The 23,458-nt window shown below is 37.1% G+C and overlaps 1 protein-coding gene across 2 annotated transcripts in view; it reads left to right on the top strand.

Annotated features, from left to right (window-relative positions):
• The window catches only part of STAG1 (stromal antigen 1), a 283,214-nt gene that overhangs the window by 10,825 nt on the left and 248,931 nt on the right, over nucleotides 1-23,458 (top strand). For both annotated transcript variants that reach the window (XM_008064213.2, XM_021715629.1), the window contains exon 3: nucleotides 12,799-12,963. In XM_008064213.2, coding sequence (XP_008062404.1) covers nucleotides 12,799-12,963 — 165 coding nt within the window. The remainder of the gene's footprint in view (nucleotides 1-12,798; nucleotides 12,964-23,458) is intronic.

Genomic DNA, 23,458 nt, shown 5'->3' with positions numbered 1-23,458 from the left:
ATGTAACCCAGGACAGGTAGCAATGCAGTCCCACAGAATCTTTTAACATTATGGGTTTTTTTTTCCTTCATGACCCCGTGTGCAATTCCATTTTTTTAGTTCACAATCACGCCTTATTCATGACATTTCTTTTTGGTAGCACATAACATTTGTGAGCAGCTGTTATCAATTATGAACCACACAAAGAGAAAAATTCGAACAAACGTTTCTGATGAGCATCTTTAGAACTGACAAAGAATTGCAAGCACTTCCATAAAACCAGACATTGATAGATTAGTTTTACAAAAGCAAGGTCAAATTTCCCTCTAGTTTTATATTGTTCTCATTTTTTTAAACTTTATAATAAAAAATATTTTTAAAAGTCTTATTATTTATATATACTATATTATATAGTTTATGTGTGGCCCAAGAAAATTCTTTACTCAATGTGGCCCAGGGAAGCCAAAATGGTTGGACACCCCTGTTCAAGGGTGTTGGGGAGGGCCACCTCTGGAATGAAGGTTTTTTGACATACAATCAGAGTACAGTCTTTCCTAGGGCAGGTAAAAGGAGAACAGGAGAAGTCTAGGGAGTGAAAGAGATTCTGTTTTCTGAGGCATAAAGTGCCCAGACAGTATAATAGGGACTATGGGATTAGGAGCCAGGGAACATGGGTAAAAATCAGTATGCATCATAATACCACATCAAGCTATTGCCTATCTTGTTTCATCTTTTTACCCCCTGCTCCCCTTCTTTCCTTCCCATGTTGTTTTTAAGGTCATCCTAGACATATTTTAATATGTAAATATTTCATCTTATATTGCTAAAGGAAAAGGACTTTTTTTTTTAACATCACCACAATATCGTTATCATGCCCTCAACAGAAAAATATTTTACTAATATCTCGTAACCAGATTTATAGTTTATAATCATTTCTTAAATATTCTAATTTTTGAAATATTGTTTGTTATTTAGAATCATGATGCAGATACTATCCATCCCTTGCAATTGATGATTATGTTGCTTAGCTAGTTACTATCTTTATGTCCTTTATAGTGAATTACTCAAAAGACTTCCTTGATGTTGTTGAATTTTTTTTTTCTCTTATTTGCCAGAATTTTTAATTAGTTACTTCTTTTCTTGAGTTGGCATCTCACTGTGTTGCCCAGGCTGGAGTGCAGTGGCATGTTCATGACCACCATAGCTTTGAACTGCTAGGCTCAAGTGATCCTTCCACCTCAGCCTTCCAAGTAACCTGAACCACAGGTGTGCGTGACCATGCCCAGCTAATTTTTGATTTATTGTAGAGGTGAGGTCTCACCAAGTTGCCTGCGCTGGTCTTGATCCCACGGGCTCAGGCAACACTTGCCTCGGCCTCCCAAAGTGCTGGGATTACAGACTGAGCCACCAATCCCAGCCATTGTTTAGTTTATTGGAGAGACGAGTTCTCACCAAGTTGCCAGACTGGTCTTGAACGCTAGGCAATCCTCTCGCCTCTGCCTATTAGTTACTTTTTTACGGCCAACCTTAACATTAAAAAAAAAAAAAAGATGGAAGTGTTTCCGTTGTCATACACACTTGTATTTATCCTCCACTTTTATTGAAAGGAAAAAATGATGAGGGAAAAGACATGCATTATAATAGCTTTTGCATTACTTCTTTATTTATAAGGTATTAGATGGTATAGTGTTTCTTTAAAAACATTTTGGGAAGAGTGAAAGTTCTGCACTTGGAGGCTGGAGCTATTCTAGTTCCCCTTACTACCATGTGACTTTTCTGAAACTATAGACAGGATACATTACTGTCCTGAGAATCATAGGTTATAGCTGCAAAATTGTAAATAAGACTAGACTTGCTTAAAGGTATGAGAATGAACTTCCCACATGATTGCTTACTTGAATTTGTTCTCCCCCAATTGAAATTCTTCACTTATAAGATTCAGATTAAATGCTGTCTCCATAAAGAAAACTTTATTTTCCCTAAAGAGAATTTATCACCCCTTCTGCAGGCTATTGTATTATTCCTTAGAACCTATTTAATTTTGATGCGCATATACCTGAATTCCCATAATGTTTTGCTTTTCTTGATAAAAAGGAGTCTGTGTACCAAGACTCTTAGCTCTTTTGTGATAGGAAATAAGATTTGATTTTTAGTGAAATTATTGGTACATAATCTAGTAAATAAGTAATACTTGTTCATGCTTTATTTATAAAATTGAATGAAAAATGTCAAATAGGATAGGTTAGTAGCATTCTAGAGACTTGCTTTAGTTGTACTTCAGTCCATGTATCCATTGCAGTTAGTTCACATGGCTAACTGTACTCCCACCTAACTTAATTAGGCCCATTTCTTGATCATGGAAACAACATAACACAACTTTCTGAGTTTCTGCTTTGGGCTTTGTATTGGGTTGGTGCTTTTTACATAATTTAATCCTCCACTATGCTATGAAATAGTTCTTTTCTTTAGTTTACAGAGTAGAAAACAAGGTTAAAAAGTGGCAATTTGCCTAAGGACACACTCCAAGTAAGTGGCAAAGCTAGGATTTGAAGTCGTAGTCTAGCTCTTTACCATACTCATTCTCTTAAGAGAGCCAGAATGCCAATCATAAGTGATAAAGTTGTCAGATTGATCAGATTGGAGTTCTATCCCAGGTACCTGTTCTGAAGAATTGATTGGACATTTTCTGTCACTTAGCTCAATTTTGAGCAATATCAAGTTTTGACTGATACGTTCTCTATTTAACTATGTTAATACTGTCCATTACTTTTTAAGAAGTTTAACCTGTTTTTAAAAACTGATTACTTTTTAAGGGAATTTCTTGTATCTCTGATTTTATGAAAACATATTATATATCAAATGAACACAAATATTAAGTATAAGAACTTGCTATTAAGAGTAATATTGTTTTCCTTATTTTTAAATTCTTAGAGGCACCTTATTTTTAGGGGCCACCTCAGTATTTCTTTTTCTTTTTCTTTTTTTATTTTTTGAGTTGGAGTCTCACTGTGTTGCCCAGACTGGAGTGCAGTGGCTGCTCCCAGCCACCGCAACCTAGACTTGCTGCGCTCTAGTGATCCTTCTGCCTCAGCCTTCCAAGTAGCTGGAACTACAGGCGTGCGCTGTAGCCTGGCTAATTTTTGATTTATTGTAGAGAGGAGGTCTCACCAAGTTGCCCAAGCGGGTCTCGAACCCACGGGCTCAGGCAATCCACTCACCTCAGCCTCCCAAAGGCGCGGGATTACAAGCTGAGCCACCGAGCCCGGCTAGTATTTCTTTTTAGTATGCTATTATTTTAGATACTTTTTCTCCATTAAAACACACCCTTATTTTGCAGTCGTCGTAAAAAATATTTGTTATTATTGTAACTCTCTACCCAAATAATGATCTCTAAGCAAACACTATACAGTATCATATTTATAGCCTTATGATTGTGTTGATGTATAATGGATATCATATCTCTATCTACAATCATTAATCATATCCAATCTTATGACTAAGCTGATGTCGCCCAGATTTATGTCTCTGACCTGGATCTTACTTTTGAACTCCAGACACATATCCAGATGTCCATTTCACATCTTCATTAAGGTAGTTAATGGACTCAAAATGTTTACAAAATCAAACTCTCCCTGTTTACCTCTTTTCCATAATGGCAACTTCAGTCCCTCTTGTTACTTCAGCTATAAACTTTGAGTTATCAGTGATGCTTTCTTTCTCCGTGTGTATTCAATCTTTAAGCAAATACTGTTTAACTTATTTGCATCAATCGTTTTTTAACTACAAAACTGGTTTATGCCACCATCATACACTTTGCTGAAACCTGTCAGGCTTGCTCCTTGTCTCAAAGCCTTGTTTCATAAAGTTACTGGGGTTTTTTTTTGTCCTAGACATCAACATAACTCCCTTTCTTTATTCTTGTGGTTTCTACTCAAACGTCATTTCCTCATACAGGCTTTCCCAGAAGATGATATTTAACATTGTAGATTCCTCCCCTACTCAATAGGACTTAACTATTTCCCCCTTATGTGTGTGTGTGTATGTGTGTGTATTTTCTTCACTTTCCACAGGACTTATTGCCATTTACTGTAGCCTACATTTTACTTATGTATTTGCTCATATCTGTCTCTCCCAACTAAAATATAGCCTGCATGAAGGCAGGAATTTTGATCTGTGTGTTTTCTGACTAGTGTTTGACCTGCAGTATAAAATGCTCAGTAAATGTTTATTGAATGAGTGAATGAATGATGCTTAATTTTGTTCAGCAGCACTTTTTCCCCCTTAGTGTTCGAAAAATATTTTTATTTTAGATCATTTCAGACACAGAAGGGTTCTAAGAATTCTACAAAGAATTCCTAGCTATCCTCTTTTTTAATTTTTTTTTTTTTTTTTTTTTTTTGAGTTGAAGTCTCACTCTGTCGCCCAGACTGTAGTGCAGTGGCCGCTCCCGGCCACCGCAGCCTTGACCTGCTGGGCTCCGGCGATCCTTCTGCCTCAGCCTTCCGAGTAGCCGGAATTACAGGCATGCGCTACCACGCCCGGCTGATCTTTTGATTTATTGTAGAGATGAGGTCTCGCTGCCCAGGCAGGTCTCGAATCCGCGGGCTCAGGCAATCCACTCACCTCAGCCTCCCAAAGGCGCAGGATTACAGGCTGAGCCACCAAGCCCGGCTCCTAGCTATCCTTTGTGTACATTGTTCAAATGTTAGCTTTTTGCTGCATTTTACTTTATCTTATTCTCTCCCTCTAGTGTGTGTGTATATATATATATATATGTATATATATACATATATATATGAATGTACATACACATATATACATGTAGATATGTATTTTATATAGGGTTTATAAAGATATATACCTATAATTAGTTTTGAACTGTTTTAGAGAAAGTTGGAAGTACGATTTCATGTTGCTCTTAATACTGTAGTGTGAATTTTCCTTCAGTCAAGGACATTTTTCTTGTAGTTGTGAAAATCAAGAATATAATTATGATTATTTTTAAAATCAGAGTCTCACTCTGTCACCCAAGCTGCAGTTCAGTGGCATGCTCACTGCCACTGCAGCCTTGACCGGCTGGACTCAGATAATCCTTCCACCTCAGCTTTCCAAGTAGCTGGAAATACAGGTACAAGCCACCATACCCAACTAATTTTTTTTGATTTATTGTAGAAACAGGGTCTCACCAAGTTGCCCAGGCTTGTCTTGAACCCCTGGGCTCAGGCAGTGCTTTCACCTCCACCTTCCAAAATACTTGGATTAAAGGTGTGAGCCACATGCCAGGCCAATAAAATAATATTGACATAATTATATTTGGTAACCTCAGATTTTCCCAGTTGTCCTAATCAAATAATGCCCTGAAGAAAAGAAAATAATTTTTTGTCCTGCCTCAGGCGTCAATTCAGGATTTAACATTGCTTTAGTTACCATGTAGATCAGCACATCACTAACCTTACCCATCTTTAGTGTCTTATCTTAACTTTGTATTAAGGATTTTTGTCTTTGTTCTGTTCAAGTGAGAAGTAGCACTTCTATATTCTCAACATCATTCAACTTTTGTGTTTGCATAGGCTAAATAGAGGTAAACAAGAACATAATTTTTATTTTTAAATGTTTGTCATGCACATAGAAAAGTGATTGACAATACACAACAAAAGATTAACATTAGAGTATCAGAAGGATAAATTGACAAGTGATTTTATTTGTAAAAATTGGATCTTTTAAGTTATTTGGTATTTTATTTAGAATATTGTGAATTTCATTGTATTTAAATATTTTACATCATTTTAGGTGGGTAGACAGTATTCTGTATTATAATTATTTAATTGACCTGTTGAGCATTTATGTTAAGAATTCTTAGCCATGCTGACATAAACTGTTTTGCAAATGTTTTTAAAAAATCAATTCCAAGACTGGGCACAGTAGCTCGAGCTTGTAATCCCAGTACTTTGGGAGACCGAGGCAAAGATTGCCTGAGCCTGAGGGTTCGCAATCAGCCTCCGCAACATGGAGAGACCTCATCTCTACAATAAATAAAATCAAAATTATCCGGGCATGGTAGCACATGCCTGTAGTTCAGCTATGTTGAAGACTGAGGCGGAAGGATCGCCAGAGCCCAGCAGGTTGATGCTGAGATGACCGTGAGTGTGTCACTGCGCTCCAGCCTGGGTGACAGAGTAAGACTCCAACTCAAAAAAAAAAAAAAAAATCAGTTCCCAAAAGTAGATTTGGTTAGTCAAAAAGTATGCCATTTTGAAGGCTTTTGGCATGTATTATTGGTTTGTTTTTCACACAGCAAAATGTATGGTATTACCCATCTACCTTTGCTTATAATGTTTGCCTACTAGTTTTTACTCAAGTACTTTGTAAAATATTCATCATATGTATTTTATGAATTGCCTATTATTTAATTTAATTTTTTTTTTTTAAGAAACAATTTTGCTCTGTTGCTCAGACTTGAGTGCAGTGGTTTGGTCATAGCTTATTGTAGCCTTAAACTCCTGGGCTCAGGCAGCCCTCTTGCCTCAGCCTCCCAAGCAGCAGGTACTACAGGCACACGTCACCATACTTGACTAATTTTTTAGTTTTTATTTTGTAGAGACAAAGTCTTGCTTTCTTGCCCAGGCTGGTCTCAAACTCTGGGCTTCAAGCGATTCTCTTGCCTCCTGTAATCCCAACATGTTGGGATTACAGGCATGAGCCACCATATCTAGCCTTATTTATCTTTTCCTACTTTTATTTTTCTAGAAAACAAAAACCTTTATGAAATTATTTTTGTAGCTTATGTCTGCATACTTTTGTGATCACTCTTGGAAATGTATTAGTTGGACTTATATCTCTTCTTCCTTTTAAAACCATCTTTGTTGTTTTATTTTTTAAATTTCTCATTTAACATTTTTTCCTACTAACTAGTTTTTTGTTCTAACTTTCTTAATTTTGTTACAGATTACTACAGATCTCCTAGGGACACAAAATTAAAACCTAAGTCATCATTAAATTTCCTTATCACCAAGTCTCATTTCCTGTTTGCTGTATCTGTTGAAATTTCAGATTTTATTATTTTTATGTTTAATTTCATAGGGTCTTCAGTGTCTATCCCTTCATTTTACATTTGCCAAGTTTCTGTCTTTAGGGCTCTTTATTGGTATCTACAGTAGCTTCCTACCTTTAGTCATTTTCCTTTTCTGTTTCATACTTTTTAATATTGCCAGGTTGATGTATTTCCACTTGTTTGGAAAGTAGGCAATGCCTTTCTTTTGTGAGTTATTTTCTACTAACCTAACTTACAACCTAATACTTTCTTACATTTTCCTATTCATAGCCTTTCTGTCAGTCAGATTTATCTGTGTTATCCTACTGTATATGGTTTTTCTTTTCTACTTCCACACCTTTGCTCCTTGTATTTTTTTTTTTCCCAGAATCCTTGCTTTCTCGGCTTTTCCTATGCTAATCTCACCAACTTTACAAATTCATAGAGTCCCGACTTGCAGTCCATTTTTTGGTAAAATTTAACCTGGTTTTCAGTACTGGAAGTAATCTTTTTTCTTCTTAGAACCTTACTAGCACTTATCTGAAACCAAAGTATGAAAGATATTTTTATAAACTGTAGTTCGTTATTTTATATTGCAATTATTTGTGTTTATCTCTTTACCTTTTAATTGTATATATGCAAAAATATAGCATTATGCTATCCCAAAACATGTTAATGTACCTCATTTGAAAAAGGATATTATTTCACATTTACAACTTATTAATAATGTTAGATAAGTCACAAAGGTAATGAGTGTTGATATATCTTTGTTTCTTAAAATTTTTGAAAAGTCATTGCATGTTCAGACTGCATCTTAACCTATCTAGAGCTTTTTTCAATAGAGTAATTTTGGGTAGTTAATTTTCATCAGTGCTAACTTTTACTTAGGACACTTTATCATAACTGTAGGTACATACCTGCAGTAAAGCAGTTTTCCTAAAGATTGCTGTCTCTGAGGTTAGATTGCATCATTTTCACAAAGGTACAGTGGAAGTTGTTTATAGCTTTGTGACTTTCTAAGTATATGTTACATATTTTCCATGAAAATTGTGACTTAATAAGTTGCAACCGGCTTTGTTCAGGTACTTCAGGTTTATTTTTCTGCATATATTCATTAGCATCTATTTTTCTTACTCTGTGTCTTGAATTTGGTACAGCAGTGAACTCTTAATTTCTGTATCACTCACCCTACGGATCATAGGCATTTCATTTGCACTATTGTTTAAGGGATATAAAGCACCAATTTTTCTCCTTCACCCAATTGACAAAATTGTATCAGCATATTGAAAAATCTTAAATACTATTAGTTTTTTTTGTTTTTGTTTTTGAGTCGGAGTCTCACTCTGTCATCCAGACTGGAGTACAGTGGGCAGGCTCCCGGCCACTGCAGCCTCTACCGGCTGGGCTCCAACGATCCTTCCGCTTCAGCCTTCCAAATAGCTGGAACTACAGGTGTGTGCTACCACACCTAGCTAGTTTTTTATTTATTGTAGAGACAAGGTCTCGCCAGGTTGCCCAGGTGGGTCTTGAACCCATGGGCTCAGGCAATCCACTTGCCTTGGCCTCCCAAAGTGCTGGGATTACAGGCTGTGCCACCAAGCCTGGCCACTATTAGTTTTTTTTTAAAGCCATGGCTAGTGGCTACTATGTTGGATAGTGCAGGTTTAGAGAATCAGTAAGGTCTAATTGGGAAAAAGCATTGTTGCCAGTAATTCAAATGGAGAAAATTTACAGTAAAGAATTATTAATTATTTAAGTCCTAAATCATTTGTTATTTTGGAATTGCAAATTAAGACAATAGAGTTTCCACTATATACATGCTAGAGTGTCTAAAAATTTAAAACCTGACAATACCAGTTTCCTGGCAAGTATGTGAAACAAAAAGAACTCACATCCATTGTTGGAAGAAATGCTAAATGATACAGCCACTTTAGAAGACAGTTTGGCAGTTTCATACAAAGCTAAACATAGTCTTACCCAAAGTTCCAGTAATCATGCTGCTATGTGCACACGCAACCTATTTTAGACTTATGTCCACATGGAATCCTTCCCGTGAATGGTTATAGCATCTTTATTGATAATTACTAAATAATGATGACCAAAACATCCATCATTAGGTAAATAGATAACAAAATATGACACATCCATACAATGGAATATTATTTAATAACAACAACCAGAAGACCTATTCATAGCCACTAAAAGACATCTTAAATGCATATTTTTCCTATGAAAGCTGCTAGTCTGAAAAGGCTACATTTTTTATGATTCTGTTTACAGGTTGAGCAACTGTAATCTGAGAATCTGAAATCTAAAATGCTCCCAAGTCCAAATCTTTTTCAGTACCAACATGTAGCCATATGGAAAAGTTCACACCTGACCTCATGTGATGGGTTGTAGTCAAAACACAGTCAAAACTTTGTTTAATGCACAAAATTATTAAAATATTACTTTCAGGCTGTATGTGTAAGGTATATATGAACCATAAATGCATTTTATGTTTAGACTTAAGTCCCATCCTCAAGATACCTCCTTATGTATATGCAAATGTTCAGAAAATTGGAAAAATCCAAAGTCTGACACACTTCTGGTCCCAAGCATTTCAGATCAGGGATATGCAACCTGTATATGAATATCTGGAAAAAACAAACCTGTGGTGATGATTAAAAAAATAAAAACTCATGGTTGCCAGAGGAAGGAGGAAGGTTCAACGGGCAATGCACAGGGTTTTTTTTAAGTAGTTAAACTGTTCTCTGTGATACCATAATTGTGCATATGTGACATCTTACGGTAAAAACCCATACAACTTTACAGAATGAAGAGTGAATTTTGTTATGTGTAGCATATGGGATGTATGGTTTCTTATTCTGTCCACTTAAGAGCCTAAAAGTGACAGTACCCCAGTACTAATGAGCAAAATTTAGTGTTCAGAGCTTCATCTTTGATTTATTGTCTAATAAAAGGAGTTCAGTTTTCTTGTAGTATTGGTTGATTCTAGAACTGAGGCAGGGAATATATATGGTGAGCCTGGAGTATCTTTTAGTGGCATTAAGTAGCCAAGTGCTAAAAAAAGTAACAAACGAAAAACCCACACACAATGATGGGTTTATATTATGTGGAGTCAGGAGACAAGTGAAAGAGCTTGCGGTGACCAGAGCTGGAGCAATCTGAATAATAAAATAAAATGGTTTTGAATTACGGCTACAAGTATAAAATAAATGTTAATGAGTCCATACTGGTATAAGTGATTGAATAAATAAATGAACAATAGACAAGTCTCCCTTGTGGAAGTGTCCAGATAAAGGAGGTGGAACCACACTATGGTTTGTAGTCTTCCTTAATTTGGGGCTATTTGTAGTGACTTTCTTCAAAGGGTACCGTATGGAAAGGGGGAAGAATAGTAATTTTACAGCGGAGGAGGCTAGGGAGGCATGAAGACGAAGTGTTGTGTTGTGTCCTGGATGGGCTCCTACAGCAGATCAATATCATTAGACAAAAAATAAAACATGCTGAACAAAATGTGGAATGTTGTTAGCGTATCAATATTGTTTCATTAATTCTAACAAGGGGACCATACAAATGTAAGATGTTAATAATAGAGGTAGCTAGAAGGGAAGTATATGGGAATTCTTTGTACAATTTTTATGTAAGTCCTGGCCTCTAAAAAGTAAAATCTATTCAAAAATTAAGCAATTAACTCATTATGTATTAATTTACGCACATACAAAATGGTTTTAGGGCCATTAAGTACTAACGGGAATGAAAAGAGTACTGTACTGTGAGAAGCACAATAATAACAAATGCAGGGAGCAGGTACTGGAACCAGGAAGAGAAGTCCCTCCACGCTGTGCCTTAGAGTATTCCTCCAGAAACCTCTACTTAAAAAGCCTAGGACTGTAACAGATGACAAAAGAGAGATCTCACAGGTCCTAGCTCCAGTATCACAAAGTAGGGCAAATACAGGTGGATTTGGAGGTGAGGAGCAATAAACTGTTATTGGAACATGGGTATAATAAGAATGAGTTAAATTACTCAAAGAGGGTATAAGGATTGAAAAGAAAAGATGCTTAGGAGAAACCTTTGGGTAACATCAGGTAAGAAATACAGAGACGGGCAAGATATCTGAAAGGAAAGGAAGAAAAGCATGTGGCATATGAAGAGACTTTTAAGAAACGTCTGCTATATTTATCATCATTGGTGTCATTGGTGAGTTTGGTGAAACAGCAACTATCAAATGAGTGTTTATATATATGAATGAAATTAATGGGAATACATTCAGTGACTGAAAAGCAGTTTTTTTCAAATTACCCTTGGCTCTACAAGATAAGATTATTGCTGGTATTAACTTTAAAAACAACTTGGTGGCACAGGAGGGTTTATTAATTGAAGAATGTAAACTCACCAGGGCAGGAATATTTGCCTGTTTTGTTTATTTTTATATTTCCCTTACCTAAAATGGTTCCAGATATGTTCAGTGTATGAGGGGGGACTCCCCCAGAAAAGGAAATTATCTTTTGGTGGACAGGCCCTTGGTAGTACAGGCTTGAGGCCTCTGGTGTAGTACAGGTCAAGGAAGTGTTCGAGGAATCCATCGGCATCAGTGTGCCCAGTTAGCTTTGTTGTGAGAGGCTGTGTTCAGCGTCAGTGAATTTTTTTGGAGATTCTTTCATTGTGTTTGCCTATTTCACAGTGGGTGATTTGCAAGCACACCTGCCCACACCACACCGATTATTCAGTAACTCTTGACCAAAACCAGCATGACTCCTGTGCCCCACCCTTTGTATTCGCCCAGTCTTGCTCGGAGTGACTTTTGTTTCCCTAGTGGAAAAAGTCCTCAAAGGGAAAGGTTTCACTGATGTGGGAGAGGTGCAACAAAAAGCGGCACAAACACTAAAAGGCATGAAAATTGACGAGTTCAGAAACTGTTTGGGGCAGTGGAAAAAGTGTCTCATTGTATTGCATTGAGCAGAAAATACTTGGAAGGTGACTAAAGTTTAAGCATGTAAGAATAAATACACAATTTTTAAAATAAATTCCAGGTCTTTTTGGATCCCCCTCATATTTTTATTGTATGACTAAGAAATACTTCAGCATTTCAGTAGAGGGAGAAGTGGAGAATATATAGCATGTCCCAGGAATGTTTTATTGAACAGTGTTTCTAAGGAAGTAGCAGAATATTGAGGAATATGTGAAGAAGGAAATGTCAAGGGGGGGTGCGGTGACATGTTAAACATTGACCATTGTTCGTGTACACAATACTAGATCAGTTTTTAAAAACATATATGAACTTATGTTTTACTGTTTGCAGTTTTTTTGCTTTTTTTCCCCTTGAGTTGGAATCTCTGTTGCCCAGGCTGGAGTGCAGTGGTATGTTCACCGTCACCGCAGCCTCGACCTGCTGGGCTCAGGCGATCTGTCCGCCTCAGCCTTCCAAGTAGCTGGAACTACAGGCATGCGCCACCACATCTGGCTAATTTTTGATTTATTGTAGAGATACGGTCTTGCCAAGTTGCTGGGGCTGGTCTCTAATCTGTGGGCTCAGGCAGTCCTCTTGCCGCAGCCTCCCAAAGTACTGGGATTATAGGCATGAGCCACCGCACCTGGCCTGTTTGCAATTTTTTTTAATCACTGAGAATGAATTGTAGTTTATTTTGGTTAGGGATTATATTTCTTCCCTCTAGTACTAGGTGCCAAATGACTCTCACAGGATCAAGCATAATTTAAGATTATTTTGTGTAAAGCATAGTAAGTCTGCATTAAATGCAGTATTTCCTTATCTTTTTATCCAGTCTACAAATAAGAAGCCTCGAAAATCTCCAGGTGAGAAGAGCAGAATTGAAGCCGGAGTTCGAGGAACAGGCCGTGGAAGAGCTAATGGGCACCCTCAACAGAATGGTGAAGGGGAGCCTGTCACGTTGTTTGAGGTGGTGAAGCTGGGGAAGAGTGCCATGCAGGTAAATTTGCAGTGTTTCTGTTTCATGTGTAAAGCAGCGTGGTCAATAACATACGTGGGGTCTTTTAATATGGCATATTGGCACTTTATAGACCTTTGCTGGTTATGTAATCAAGAAGTTTATCCTTAAGGGTTTTGTTTTGGTTTGTTTTATAAGGCGCATCAGTAAAGGCATTTTGTTTAGTCATAAGATATGCTTCAGTTTAAGCTATTTTAACTAGAAAGACCTGTATATAATAGGAGCTGCTCTAGAGAATTTGTATTGCCTTGATGCACTTTTTAGAATTTGATTTAGTGTAAGAAGCACATTTGTATTGAAAGAAGAAAGAAAATCATTCTTAAGTGGTGAATTAGGAATAACCACAACTACTATTTCATGGTTATTTTGTACATGTATGTGATCATTTAAACCTGCTTCCTGTCTTTTATCTCTCCTCATTTACTCAACACAATCATTAAGTGTTCTGAAATACCTGATTTTATTGGCTTCTTACTAATTCATTATAAGGATGAACCATAATCATTTTGCTTTTCCTTTAGTGTATCTTCACATTTTTCCATGTTCATGAAATGTATTCATTATTTATGTTTACATCTCTGCCTTTTAATTTTTAAATATTAGAGGTGGAATTATTTGACTAAAGAGTATTTTAAAACTGTGTGATATATAAATAACATATTTATCGCCAAAAAACTATACTAGTGTACTTTTCACTAGAAGTGTAGGGGAATGCCCACATTCATTGTAACTGTGCTAGCAATTGGATATTTTATATTTAAGAATGATTTGATAACAGGTGAAAAATATTATTTCATCGTCATTTTAATTTGAATTCTTGAATCACCAATGATTGAGAGTAAGTTAAATTTTTAAATTTAATGTTTACTTAGTTTTTCTTTCATTTCCAATTTATGTTTGAAAACTAGGTAACTATTACTTAACTACTTTTAGAACTAAAACTGGCAACTTTTCATCAGCATACTTTCAATTTTTAACCTATATTTCTTTTTGAAGCTCTTAAGGAGGTTTAATGCTTATTGCTTTTTATGTATGTTACCAGATGGTGTTACAAGATTGGTTGGAATTTGTGTGGGCAGGAAGGGGAGATAAAGTAGTGAACTGGTGCTAAATGATGAAACAAATATCCAGATATTCAAAACAATGGATAACAATAACAATCTATACATTACATAAGTATAATATAAAAATAGATTTGTGACCTTTAGCCATTAAACTTGACAATTTCTTTGATGTACATTAATAGAATTGCTAATCAGCAAAAGAAGTATTGATTTTTAAGATCTACTTAATTGCTTCTCTATTTTAATAATTGTATTTTAGTATTTTTCTTCTGTTTTTTTTCATGTAAAACTTCATTTTACCAGATATGTCTTTAGGTAAAATTATTTTTATGTATGTATGTAATGTATGCTTTTGAGGTGGAGTCTCACTCTGTCACCCCAGGCTGGAGTGCATGGCACACTCACGATCACTGCAGCCTTGACCTGCTGGGCTCAGGTGATTTTCCACCTCAGCCTTCCAAGTAGCTGATACCACGGGTGTGCACTTCCATGCCGGCTGATTTTTAAATTTATTTTAAGAGATGAAGTCTCACCAAGTTGCCCAGGCTGGTCTCGAACTCCCGGGCTCAGGCTGTCCTCTGGCCTTGGCCTCCCAAAGTGCTGGGATTACTGGCTTGAGCCACTACGCCCAGCCAAGGTAAAATAACTTTAATGCATACTGTATTAAAGCTTAAGCTTAATACTGATTTTTTTCTTTTCTTTTTTTGAGTCAGAGTCACCCTGGCTGGAGTGCAGTATACAGTGGCACGATCACAGTTTGCTGCTCACTACAGCCTTGATTTCCTGGGCTCAATTTTTTCACCTCTGATTGAGGAGCTGGGCCTACAGGCATGCACCACTATGCCTGGCTAATTTTTATTTTTTATTTTTGAAGATACAAGGCCTCACTGTTTTACCTAGGCTGGTCTTGAACTTCTGGGTTCAAGTGATCCTCCCACCTTGGCTTCCCAAAGTGCTGGGATTACAGGCCCAACTTTTATTTAATTTGAACAAAATCTTATCATCATCTATATTTGAAATAAAACACCGACCAATATAAGTATTTTCTCTTTCACATAGTGATCATAGTGATTCATCCATTGTATTCTAGTCTTTATACTACTCTTGCCTAGTCATACTGTTTTATACTATTACTCTCCTTAAAATCTTAGGATCCCCATTTTCTGAAGGATAAGGATGAATACTCAGGATTCTGTTGCCTTCCATAATTTGGTTTTAATCTGTCTTTTCAACTTTTTCTCATTTCTTTGTTGAAATCTACCCCCAACTTTTTTTTCTTATTACTTTGCTGTAAATTTTTTTTTTTTTGAGTCAGGATTTCACTTTTTGCCCAGGTTAGAGGGCATTGACATGATCACAGTTCACTGCTGCTTTGAACTCCTGGGCTCACGTGATTCTCTCACCTCAGCCTCCCAAGTAGCTGGGACTACTGGTGTTCACCACCATACCCAACTCATTTTTTGATTTTTTTTTGTATAGATGAATTCTTACAAAGCTGGTCCTGAGCTCTTTTTCATAAGAAGAGAGAGAGAGAGAGAGCTTTAATACCCAAAGGATACTAGTGTGTATGGTAGTTATATTAAAACCCTACTTACAGGAAATCAAGGGCTGAGGGATGGGAAAGACAGACATAGCCCTTATAACCAGCACCTAAATTGCAATGTCTGCCCACTTGATTGGTGACTTGGTCTGTGAAAATTCCCAATGTTTTAGGGAATGAAGTTTCAAACCCACATTATGTGCTATGGTTCTGTAATGGAGTGCTCAAGATGAGCAAAAGAAATCACAGAAATGTTAGAGGGGATGCATGAATGGCAAATAAATAAGTATGCTTAAGATATAAGAGGGATGAAAGAAGAAATTTTTATAATACAAAATAGGGAATAAATGAAACAAGAAGAGGTTGATATGAAAAAGAACCAGTCTTAAAAATCGAAAATGCATTTTTGAAGTAAAAAGCTTAGTAAATTAGATTCTGCTGGGTAAATTAGATGCCATCAGAGGGAGAATTCAAGAATTGGCATTTATTAGGCATTCACTTAGAATGTAGCCCAGAAAAATAAAGAGGCAAGAAAATATAAAAGATAAACTTCTTTAGAGATTTTGGTATGAATCAAAGAGTTCCAGAATATGCCAGGTGGTGAAAACAGAGGGAATAAAAAAGATACCATTTTTGAAGATATAATTTTAGAGAAATTTTCAGATACACTTTCTCAAATCCAAAGTTTGTTCTTGGGAGGGAGCATAAACAAAATAATTACTTAGCCATAAATAATATAGTATACCTATGGAATATTGAGGAAGTTTTAAAAGATTTATTTTTCTTTTCTTTTTTTTTAAAGCAGGATTTATTAAGAGGACAGAAAGGCTCCTGCAGTGACTTTGACTACAATGCAGTTGATGTTGAAATACACAATAAAATAAATTATCCTAAATTGCGTTATAATTGGAAATATAAAAAGGTGCTTCTAAATAGCTCGTGATAAAGAGGAAATATACAGTTTGAAATACGCATATTAGCAAAAATGTCAGAACCATCTATAGCACTACTTGAATACATATATAGTCTTAAGTGTACTAAGTATCTCAAATGAAAGCAATACAACTTAGAAAAACAACAAGTGTAAAGTAATTGTGGGGAAAGGAATAATTAAAGTAGAAATGGGAATTAAATAGAGAAAGGGTAGAGTAGATAAGCTAATATTTGAGCCATAAAATTTTAAGACCAGGAGGTTTTGTCTTAGGAATGCAAAGATGGTCTAATATTAGAAAATCTTTTAGTATAATGCACCAAGTAATTATATTACGAGAGAAAAAAAACCTGTACTTACCTGAAATGATGTAGAATGTTTAGAAAAATCGTGTGATTAAATATAGCTAATATTCATGAAAACCAAGAACTTTTGGTGAATTAGAAATAAGAGGGAATGTTTTTAGCTTATAAAGGTTATTGCCCCAAAACATGCAGCTCATTTTTTGTTTTACTTTATTATAGAAATGTAGGGTACAAGTCAGGGTTAGGTACATAAGTAGTGTATGTGCAGGTGAAGTTTGGGCCTCCACTTGGTCCTAACTTCCTTGGTTTCGGATCAGTCACCCTTTGTGTTGTCCCACTCCCAGTGTCCCAGATTGCTGATCCCTCCCTTGTGCTATTGTAATTAATGTTCAGGTCCCACTTATGAGTGAGAACATGTGGTATTTGGTTCTTTGTTTCTGTGATAGATCACTAAGGATGATTGTCTCCAATTCTATCCAATTTGCTGAATAGTCCATGATTTTGTCCTTCATTATCATGTTGTTTTTAACGGTATAATTTAGATGTATTCTCCAGACCCAGAGCGATCACTACTGTTAATACTAGAACCCCTAGCCAATGTACTGAGAAAAAAGGAGGAAGAGCTATAACAATTGAAAAGAAAAAGATGCAAAAGTATCCATATTTGCAGAGGATACAGTTGTCTGTGTTGAAATTTCAGGAGAAACTATAGACTGTTAGAACGAATGAGTTCCTAGATAAAAAATTAACATTTAAAAAATCAATAGTCGACCGGGCTCAGTGGCTTAGTCCTATAATCCCAGTGCTTTGGGAGGCCGAGGTGAGTGGATTGCCTGAGCCTGCGGGTTCGAGACCCGCCTGGGCAACTTGACGAGACCTTATCTCTACAGTAAAATAAACAATTAGCCGGGCATGGTATCATGCACCTGTAGTTTCAACTATTTGGAAGGTTGAGGCAGAAGGATCCCTGGAGCCCAGCATGTCGATGTTGCGGTGGCCAGGAGTGTGCCACTGCACTCCAGTCTGGGCAACAGAGTGAGACTCCCAACTCAAAAAATAAATAAATAAATAAAAACTAAAAAATCAAAAGTCTTCTGTATAGCAATAATAACGAATTAGAACAAGTAATTGGAAGCAAGAACTCATTCATGATGGAAATAAAATCAATTATATAATAAAGAAAAATAATAAAATTTGAGTGGGACAGAATAAAATATTATTTTATACCCATCACATGAATAATATAAAAAGATGACTGTATCCAGAGTCATTATGACTACAAGGCCAGTGACTAATGGGAGTACAAATCTGTATGACTCCTTGGAAGAACATTTTGGTGATAGCAAGAAAATTTGAATGGCCTACTGTCCAATTTTTGTTCATTTAGTAAATACTTAATGAGTGCATATACTGTGAGAGCCCCCTTCCCCTCCTTTTTTCTTTACTGAGAATACAGAATTGAAGAAAACCAATTCAATCTTGTCTATAAACAGGATAACTGATTAATAAAATATTGGTATATTCAACACATTAAGCCTTTACAGCAGTTAAAATGAAGGAACTAGAGCTCTAGAGACTATTATGGATTCATTTTGGAAATACTTATTAAGGGACTATCATAAGTCCCTTGTGTTGTATAATGATGGATAATACATGATGCTACAGTGCTTACATAAAATATAAACATATATATAAGGTTATTTAGCATAGTATTTTTTATATTGGTTCCTTTCTCAGAAAGTTCTTCAATGTTCTTTGTGAGAAGACAGGAGAAAAGGAGTGGTACTGCAAAGATACATATGGTATGTGGGCATACCTCAGAGAAATTGGGGTTTGGTTTCAGACCATCACAATAAAGTGAATATCACAATAAAGGGAGTCACACAAATATTTTGGCTTCCTAGTATATATAAAAGTTATGTTTACACTATACTGTAATGTATTGTGTGTGCAGTAGCATTATGTCTATAAACAATGTATATGTAATCAAAAATACTTCATTGCTAAAAAGTGCTAACAATTCTCTGAGCTTCAGGAAGTCATCATCTTTTTCCTGGTGGAAAGTCTTGCCTTGATGTTGATGCCGTCTGACTGATCGAGATGGTGGTTGCTGAGGTTTGGGGTGGCTGTGGCAATATCTCAAAATAAGACAGCAGTGTAGTTTCTGTATTGATGAACTCTTCCTTTCATGGAAATATTTCTCTGTAGCATGCAATGCTGTTTGATAGCATTTTACTGTAGTAGAACTTCTGTCAAAATTGAAGCGAGTGCCATAAAACCTTGCTGCTGCTTTACCAACCAAGTTTATGTAATATTCTAATATCCCTTGTTGTCATTTCAACAGTGTTCACAGTATCTTAACCAGGAGTAGGAGTTTGAAAGGCAATAGCAGGGGACACTTTTTAATGTAACAACAGGAAATACAGAGGTGAAATCTATTCCTCGCCATAGAAGACATGAGATACCCTAGTAGAAATCGAGCTAAAAGAAGAGACTAGATTCTGACCATTGAATGTTTTGACTTTTTGTGAAATTGGTATTTTAGAAAGAAAATGACTCGCTCATATTTGCATTTTAAAAATACCTGAGAGCAATTTACATGATGATTTGGTGGGAGAGTAAGACTGTAACCAGAGATCAGTTAGAAGGATTTTTTTTTTTTTTAACATACTGATCCATTTGGGAAATAATGAAAGTTCAAATTTATAGAGGATCAGTGAGGATAGAGACGAAGTGATAGAATATACGAGTTAAGGCTAGAAGGCGGTTCTGAAAGATGAGAAAGAGGATGGATTCTGAGTAGGTCTCTAGTTGTTTGACTTGGGTAGTATTCATTGAAAGAGAGTTTGCATGAGTATGGTTGTTGGAGATTGGCTGTGGGAATAGTTTGGACATTTTGACTTTGAGATTTAGGACACTAAATACGTGTTGACTTTTGGAACACTCAGGCTATTTGATCTAACTGATATTTTCTGCTTTAGTAGTTATGAGTAAGTAAGCACTTAAATGATTTTCTGTAACCCCTTAGTATTTGCATTTTGTACCCTAGATAGCAGCTTAAAAAGTTGGACTATAGTTTGTTTATTCAACAAAAATTCATAGAGAACTGACTCTTTCAGGCACTGGTTTAGGCACAAGGATACAATATGAACTAAACTCACCTGATGCTTATGGTCAAGGACTTTTAAGTTTTAGTAGGAAGAAGAAATTGCTCATACTAATTAAATGATCTAATAATATGCAATTACTAGCTGTTGATTAATGCTGAGCAAACTCCCTTTGGTGATAGTGTACTGATAATAGCTTGTGTGAATAAGGAATTGGTATCAGCCTCTAAATTACATATACTGAGACAATTTGATCTTATGTTTTTGATAATCAGCTTTGAAGATAAAACTGACTTTGACTATTTAAGTGTGATTGGGAAAGTGATCGATGTCTTAGGGGATAGTCTGTGATAATCGTTCTCTCGCTCTTTCTTTTTTTTTTGAGTGGAGTCTCACTCTGTCACCCAGACTGGAGTGCAGTGGCCGCTCCCGGCCACCGCAGCCTCGACCTGCTGGGCTCCAGCGATCCTTCCACCTCAGCCTTCAAGTAGCTGGAACTACAGGTGTGCGCTACCACGCCTGGCTAATTTTTGATTTGTTGTAGAGATGAGGTCTTGTCAAGTTGCCCAGGTGGGTCTCGAACCCGCGGGCTCAGGCAATCCACTCACCTCGGCCTCCCAAAGTGCTGGGATTAAGGCTGAGCCACCGAGCCCGGCCCATTCTCTCGCTTTTAAAGTGGAAACTTTGTTCTGGTGTCCGAGAAAAAGTATGGGCTTTTATAATGATGTTAATTTCTTCAAGTCTTCAAATTATAAATGGGTTAGATGCCAAATCTTTTCATGTCAAATGTAGAGGAATATCCCTCATTATTTAAATGGACTTGAGTTTTTCTCAATGACTATACCAAGGAAAGTGAAAAGCAGCTATGGGCTTATTTAAATCTTATCTGTTAACTTGTCAGTGTTTAAATTGACAGTAATGTAGTTACTGTCATATAACTATACTGTTGCAGGAATGTGTGAATTTCTAAGTCATTAATAGAATGGATAAAATTGTTTTTAATAATTTTCTAATGTTCATTGATTGAATAGCTTGAAAGTTTCAGAAAGTATTAAAATGACTGAAGAAGATCTAAGGATTGTAATTATAAAAGAAATACTACAAAGACAAAGGAAACAGACAGGATTGACTGAAATAAAATTATGACAAAGATGGGCAGAAGACATTGAAAGATGGAAATCTGCAATGAACAAAATGAGTAAAACCTTATAGAACTAAGCCAGTATAAACACTTGACTATAATAAATCAACAGATGAGAGTGTAATACAAGAAATATGTTAATAGCTGTGATTGCTGTAGTGTAAAATACTGGATACAAGATTTAAAAAATAAGATAGTTTAAACATTTAGATTGCGTAAGGATAAGTGGGAAGCTGAAAATAACAGTTGTCTAAACAAGGTAGAAGTTTATTTCTCTCAAATGGAAAAGATCATAGATATGTAGTCTTCCCCATGGGGACAGGTGGGTTGTGAAATAATTGGAATTGTTAATATTTTAATAATTCTTAAAATGAGTATAACCCTAACTGCAGCAGCTACCTATTTTGATGTTTTTCGAAAATGGATTTTCCATTTAAAAAAGGGCCAGGGCTGGGACCAGGGCTAGGCCAAGCAGTACTCCAGTCCCAGGCACTGGGCTCTTGAGATCAGTGACTCTACTCTAGATCCCTTATTTTCTGGTGCAAGGATATGCATGAGTGGCCAGAGCATGGTAAACCCTAGTCAGCTTACCTTTGTGAATGTTGATTGCCTGTACAAACCCTAACTGTGGCAGAAAGGGTATTGGAAGACCAACCAGTGCGACCAGGTATTATTGTGTTGGTGTGTGATGTCCACAGTTTGGAAAAAGGAAGACCTGAGCCATGACACAACACTCTTGTCACGAATCATTATTGCCATGGTGTCTGTGCCTTTAAACTCAGGAAAGCTGAGCTGTCAGTGGCTTTTTAGGACTTCTTACTACTGACTACATTCTAAGTACATAGCGGTTGTACACTATAAGCAGCCCATCCTCTTTATCAAGTTGTAGCAGAACACCTTTCAGAAGGTGGTCAGTGAGGTGAGCATTGCTGGCTCTGCCTGTTTTGAGAGGAGGACTAGCCATGAATCACTCTTCCAGGCCTGTAGCGGTCTCAGTATGCAGTGGTGTGGAGTCCCCCTAATGGTAATCGCTGTGGCTAAGAAAATTTCCCCCACCCCTACCTTTCATGAAACATCTGGCAGTTAGCTTGATTGTCATTGTAGTGTTCCTGGTGGCCATTGTTGGTAATCACCATCAAGAGGAATTTGATTGAGGGTTGAAGGCTTTGAGCATGTGGCCAAGCACAGGCCTGCAGTAGAGACGGTATGAAGGTAGGGTTCAGGACCAATACAGGGTGAAACTTGATTCTTAACTTAAGGCAAGTCCTTCTTCCACCATCGTCCCCAACTTCCCTTCCTCCCTCTTCTTCCATTCTTCAGTTCAATAGTTTGAACTCAGGACTGCTTTTCTCTCTGGCTTTCTGCTCAGCCTGTAATCCCGCGCCTTGGGAGGCTGAGGTGAGTGAGTTGCCTGAGCCCGCGGGTTAGAGACCCGCCTGGGCAACTTGGTGAGACCTCATCTCTACAATAAATTTTAAAAAAAATTAGCTGGGCGTGGTAGTGCACGCCTGTAGTTCCAGCTACTTGAAAGGCTGAGGCGGAAGGATCGCCGGAGCCCAGCAGGTCGAGGCTGCGGTGGCCAGGAACGGCCACTGCACTCTAGTCTGGGCGACAGAGTGAGACTCCAACTCAATAAAAAAAAAAGAAAGGAGACTCTGTCCAGAAATGGTGAGTGTTTATTCTTCAACTCATGCTTACTACAGTTGATGTTATGTCCCAGCCTTTCTTGAAGAACTATTTCTAATATTCCTTCGTCCTCATGGTGCAAGGACAAGAAATCTGACTTTGGAATAAAGCAAAGCCACAGAGGTCTTCTTTGAATTCTCCACTGACCAAAGAAAATGCAAATCTACTAGCATTGGAGGCCAGCCACATCCCATGTGTATCATGAACCAGTGAATGAGCTCCAGGTTGGGGTGAGGTGGGAGGCAGGGGAAGTAGTAGTACTGCTGGTCCCAGGCACTGGGCCCTTGTTTAGACCCCTAAGCATCCTGCTGAAGTTGTGCATTTCACCGAAGGGATCACCGCAGATTTTTTTCCCTCTTTCTCATCTTTTAGAATCATTTCATAGCCGTAGTAATTGTAACAGCTGTCACTTCCTCTCCATTCTCACTGTCTATAAATTTGAACTTTCATTCCTTCCCAAATGGATCAGTGTATTTTGTTTTTGTTTTTGTTTTTTTTTTTTTTAGTTGGAGTCTCACTCGGTCGCCCAGACTGGAGTGCAGTGGCCGCTCCCGGCCACCGCAGCCTCATCCTGCTGGGCTCCAGCGATCCTTCCGCCTCAGCCTTCCGAGTAGCCGGAATTACAGGCATGCGCTACCACGCCCGGCTGATTTTTTTGATTTATTGTAGAGATGAGATCTCGCTGCCCAGGCGGGTCTCGAAC

This window comes from Carlito syrichta, unplaced genomic scaffold, assembly GCF_000164805.1.
Source record: "Carlito syrichta isolate Samal-C Ts95f unplaced genomic scaffold, Tarsius_syrichta-2.0.1 Scaffold307227, whole genome shotgun sequence".
Taxonomy (NCBI): Eukaryota; Metazoa; Chordata; class Mammalia; order Primates; family Tarsiidae; genus Carlito; species Carlito syrichta.
This window is presented reverse-complemented; position numbering and strand designations above follow the sequence as displayed.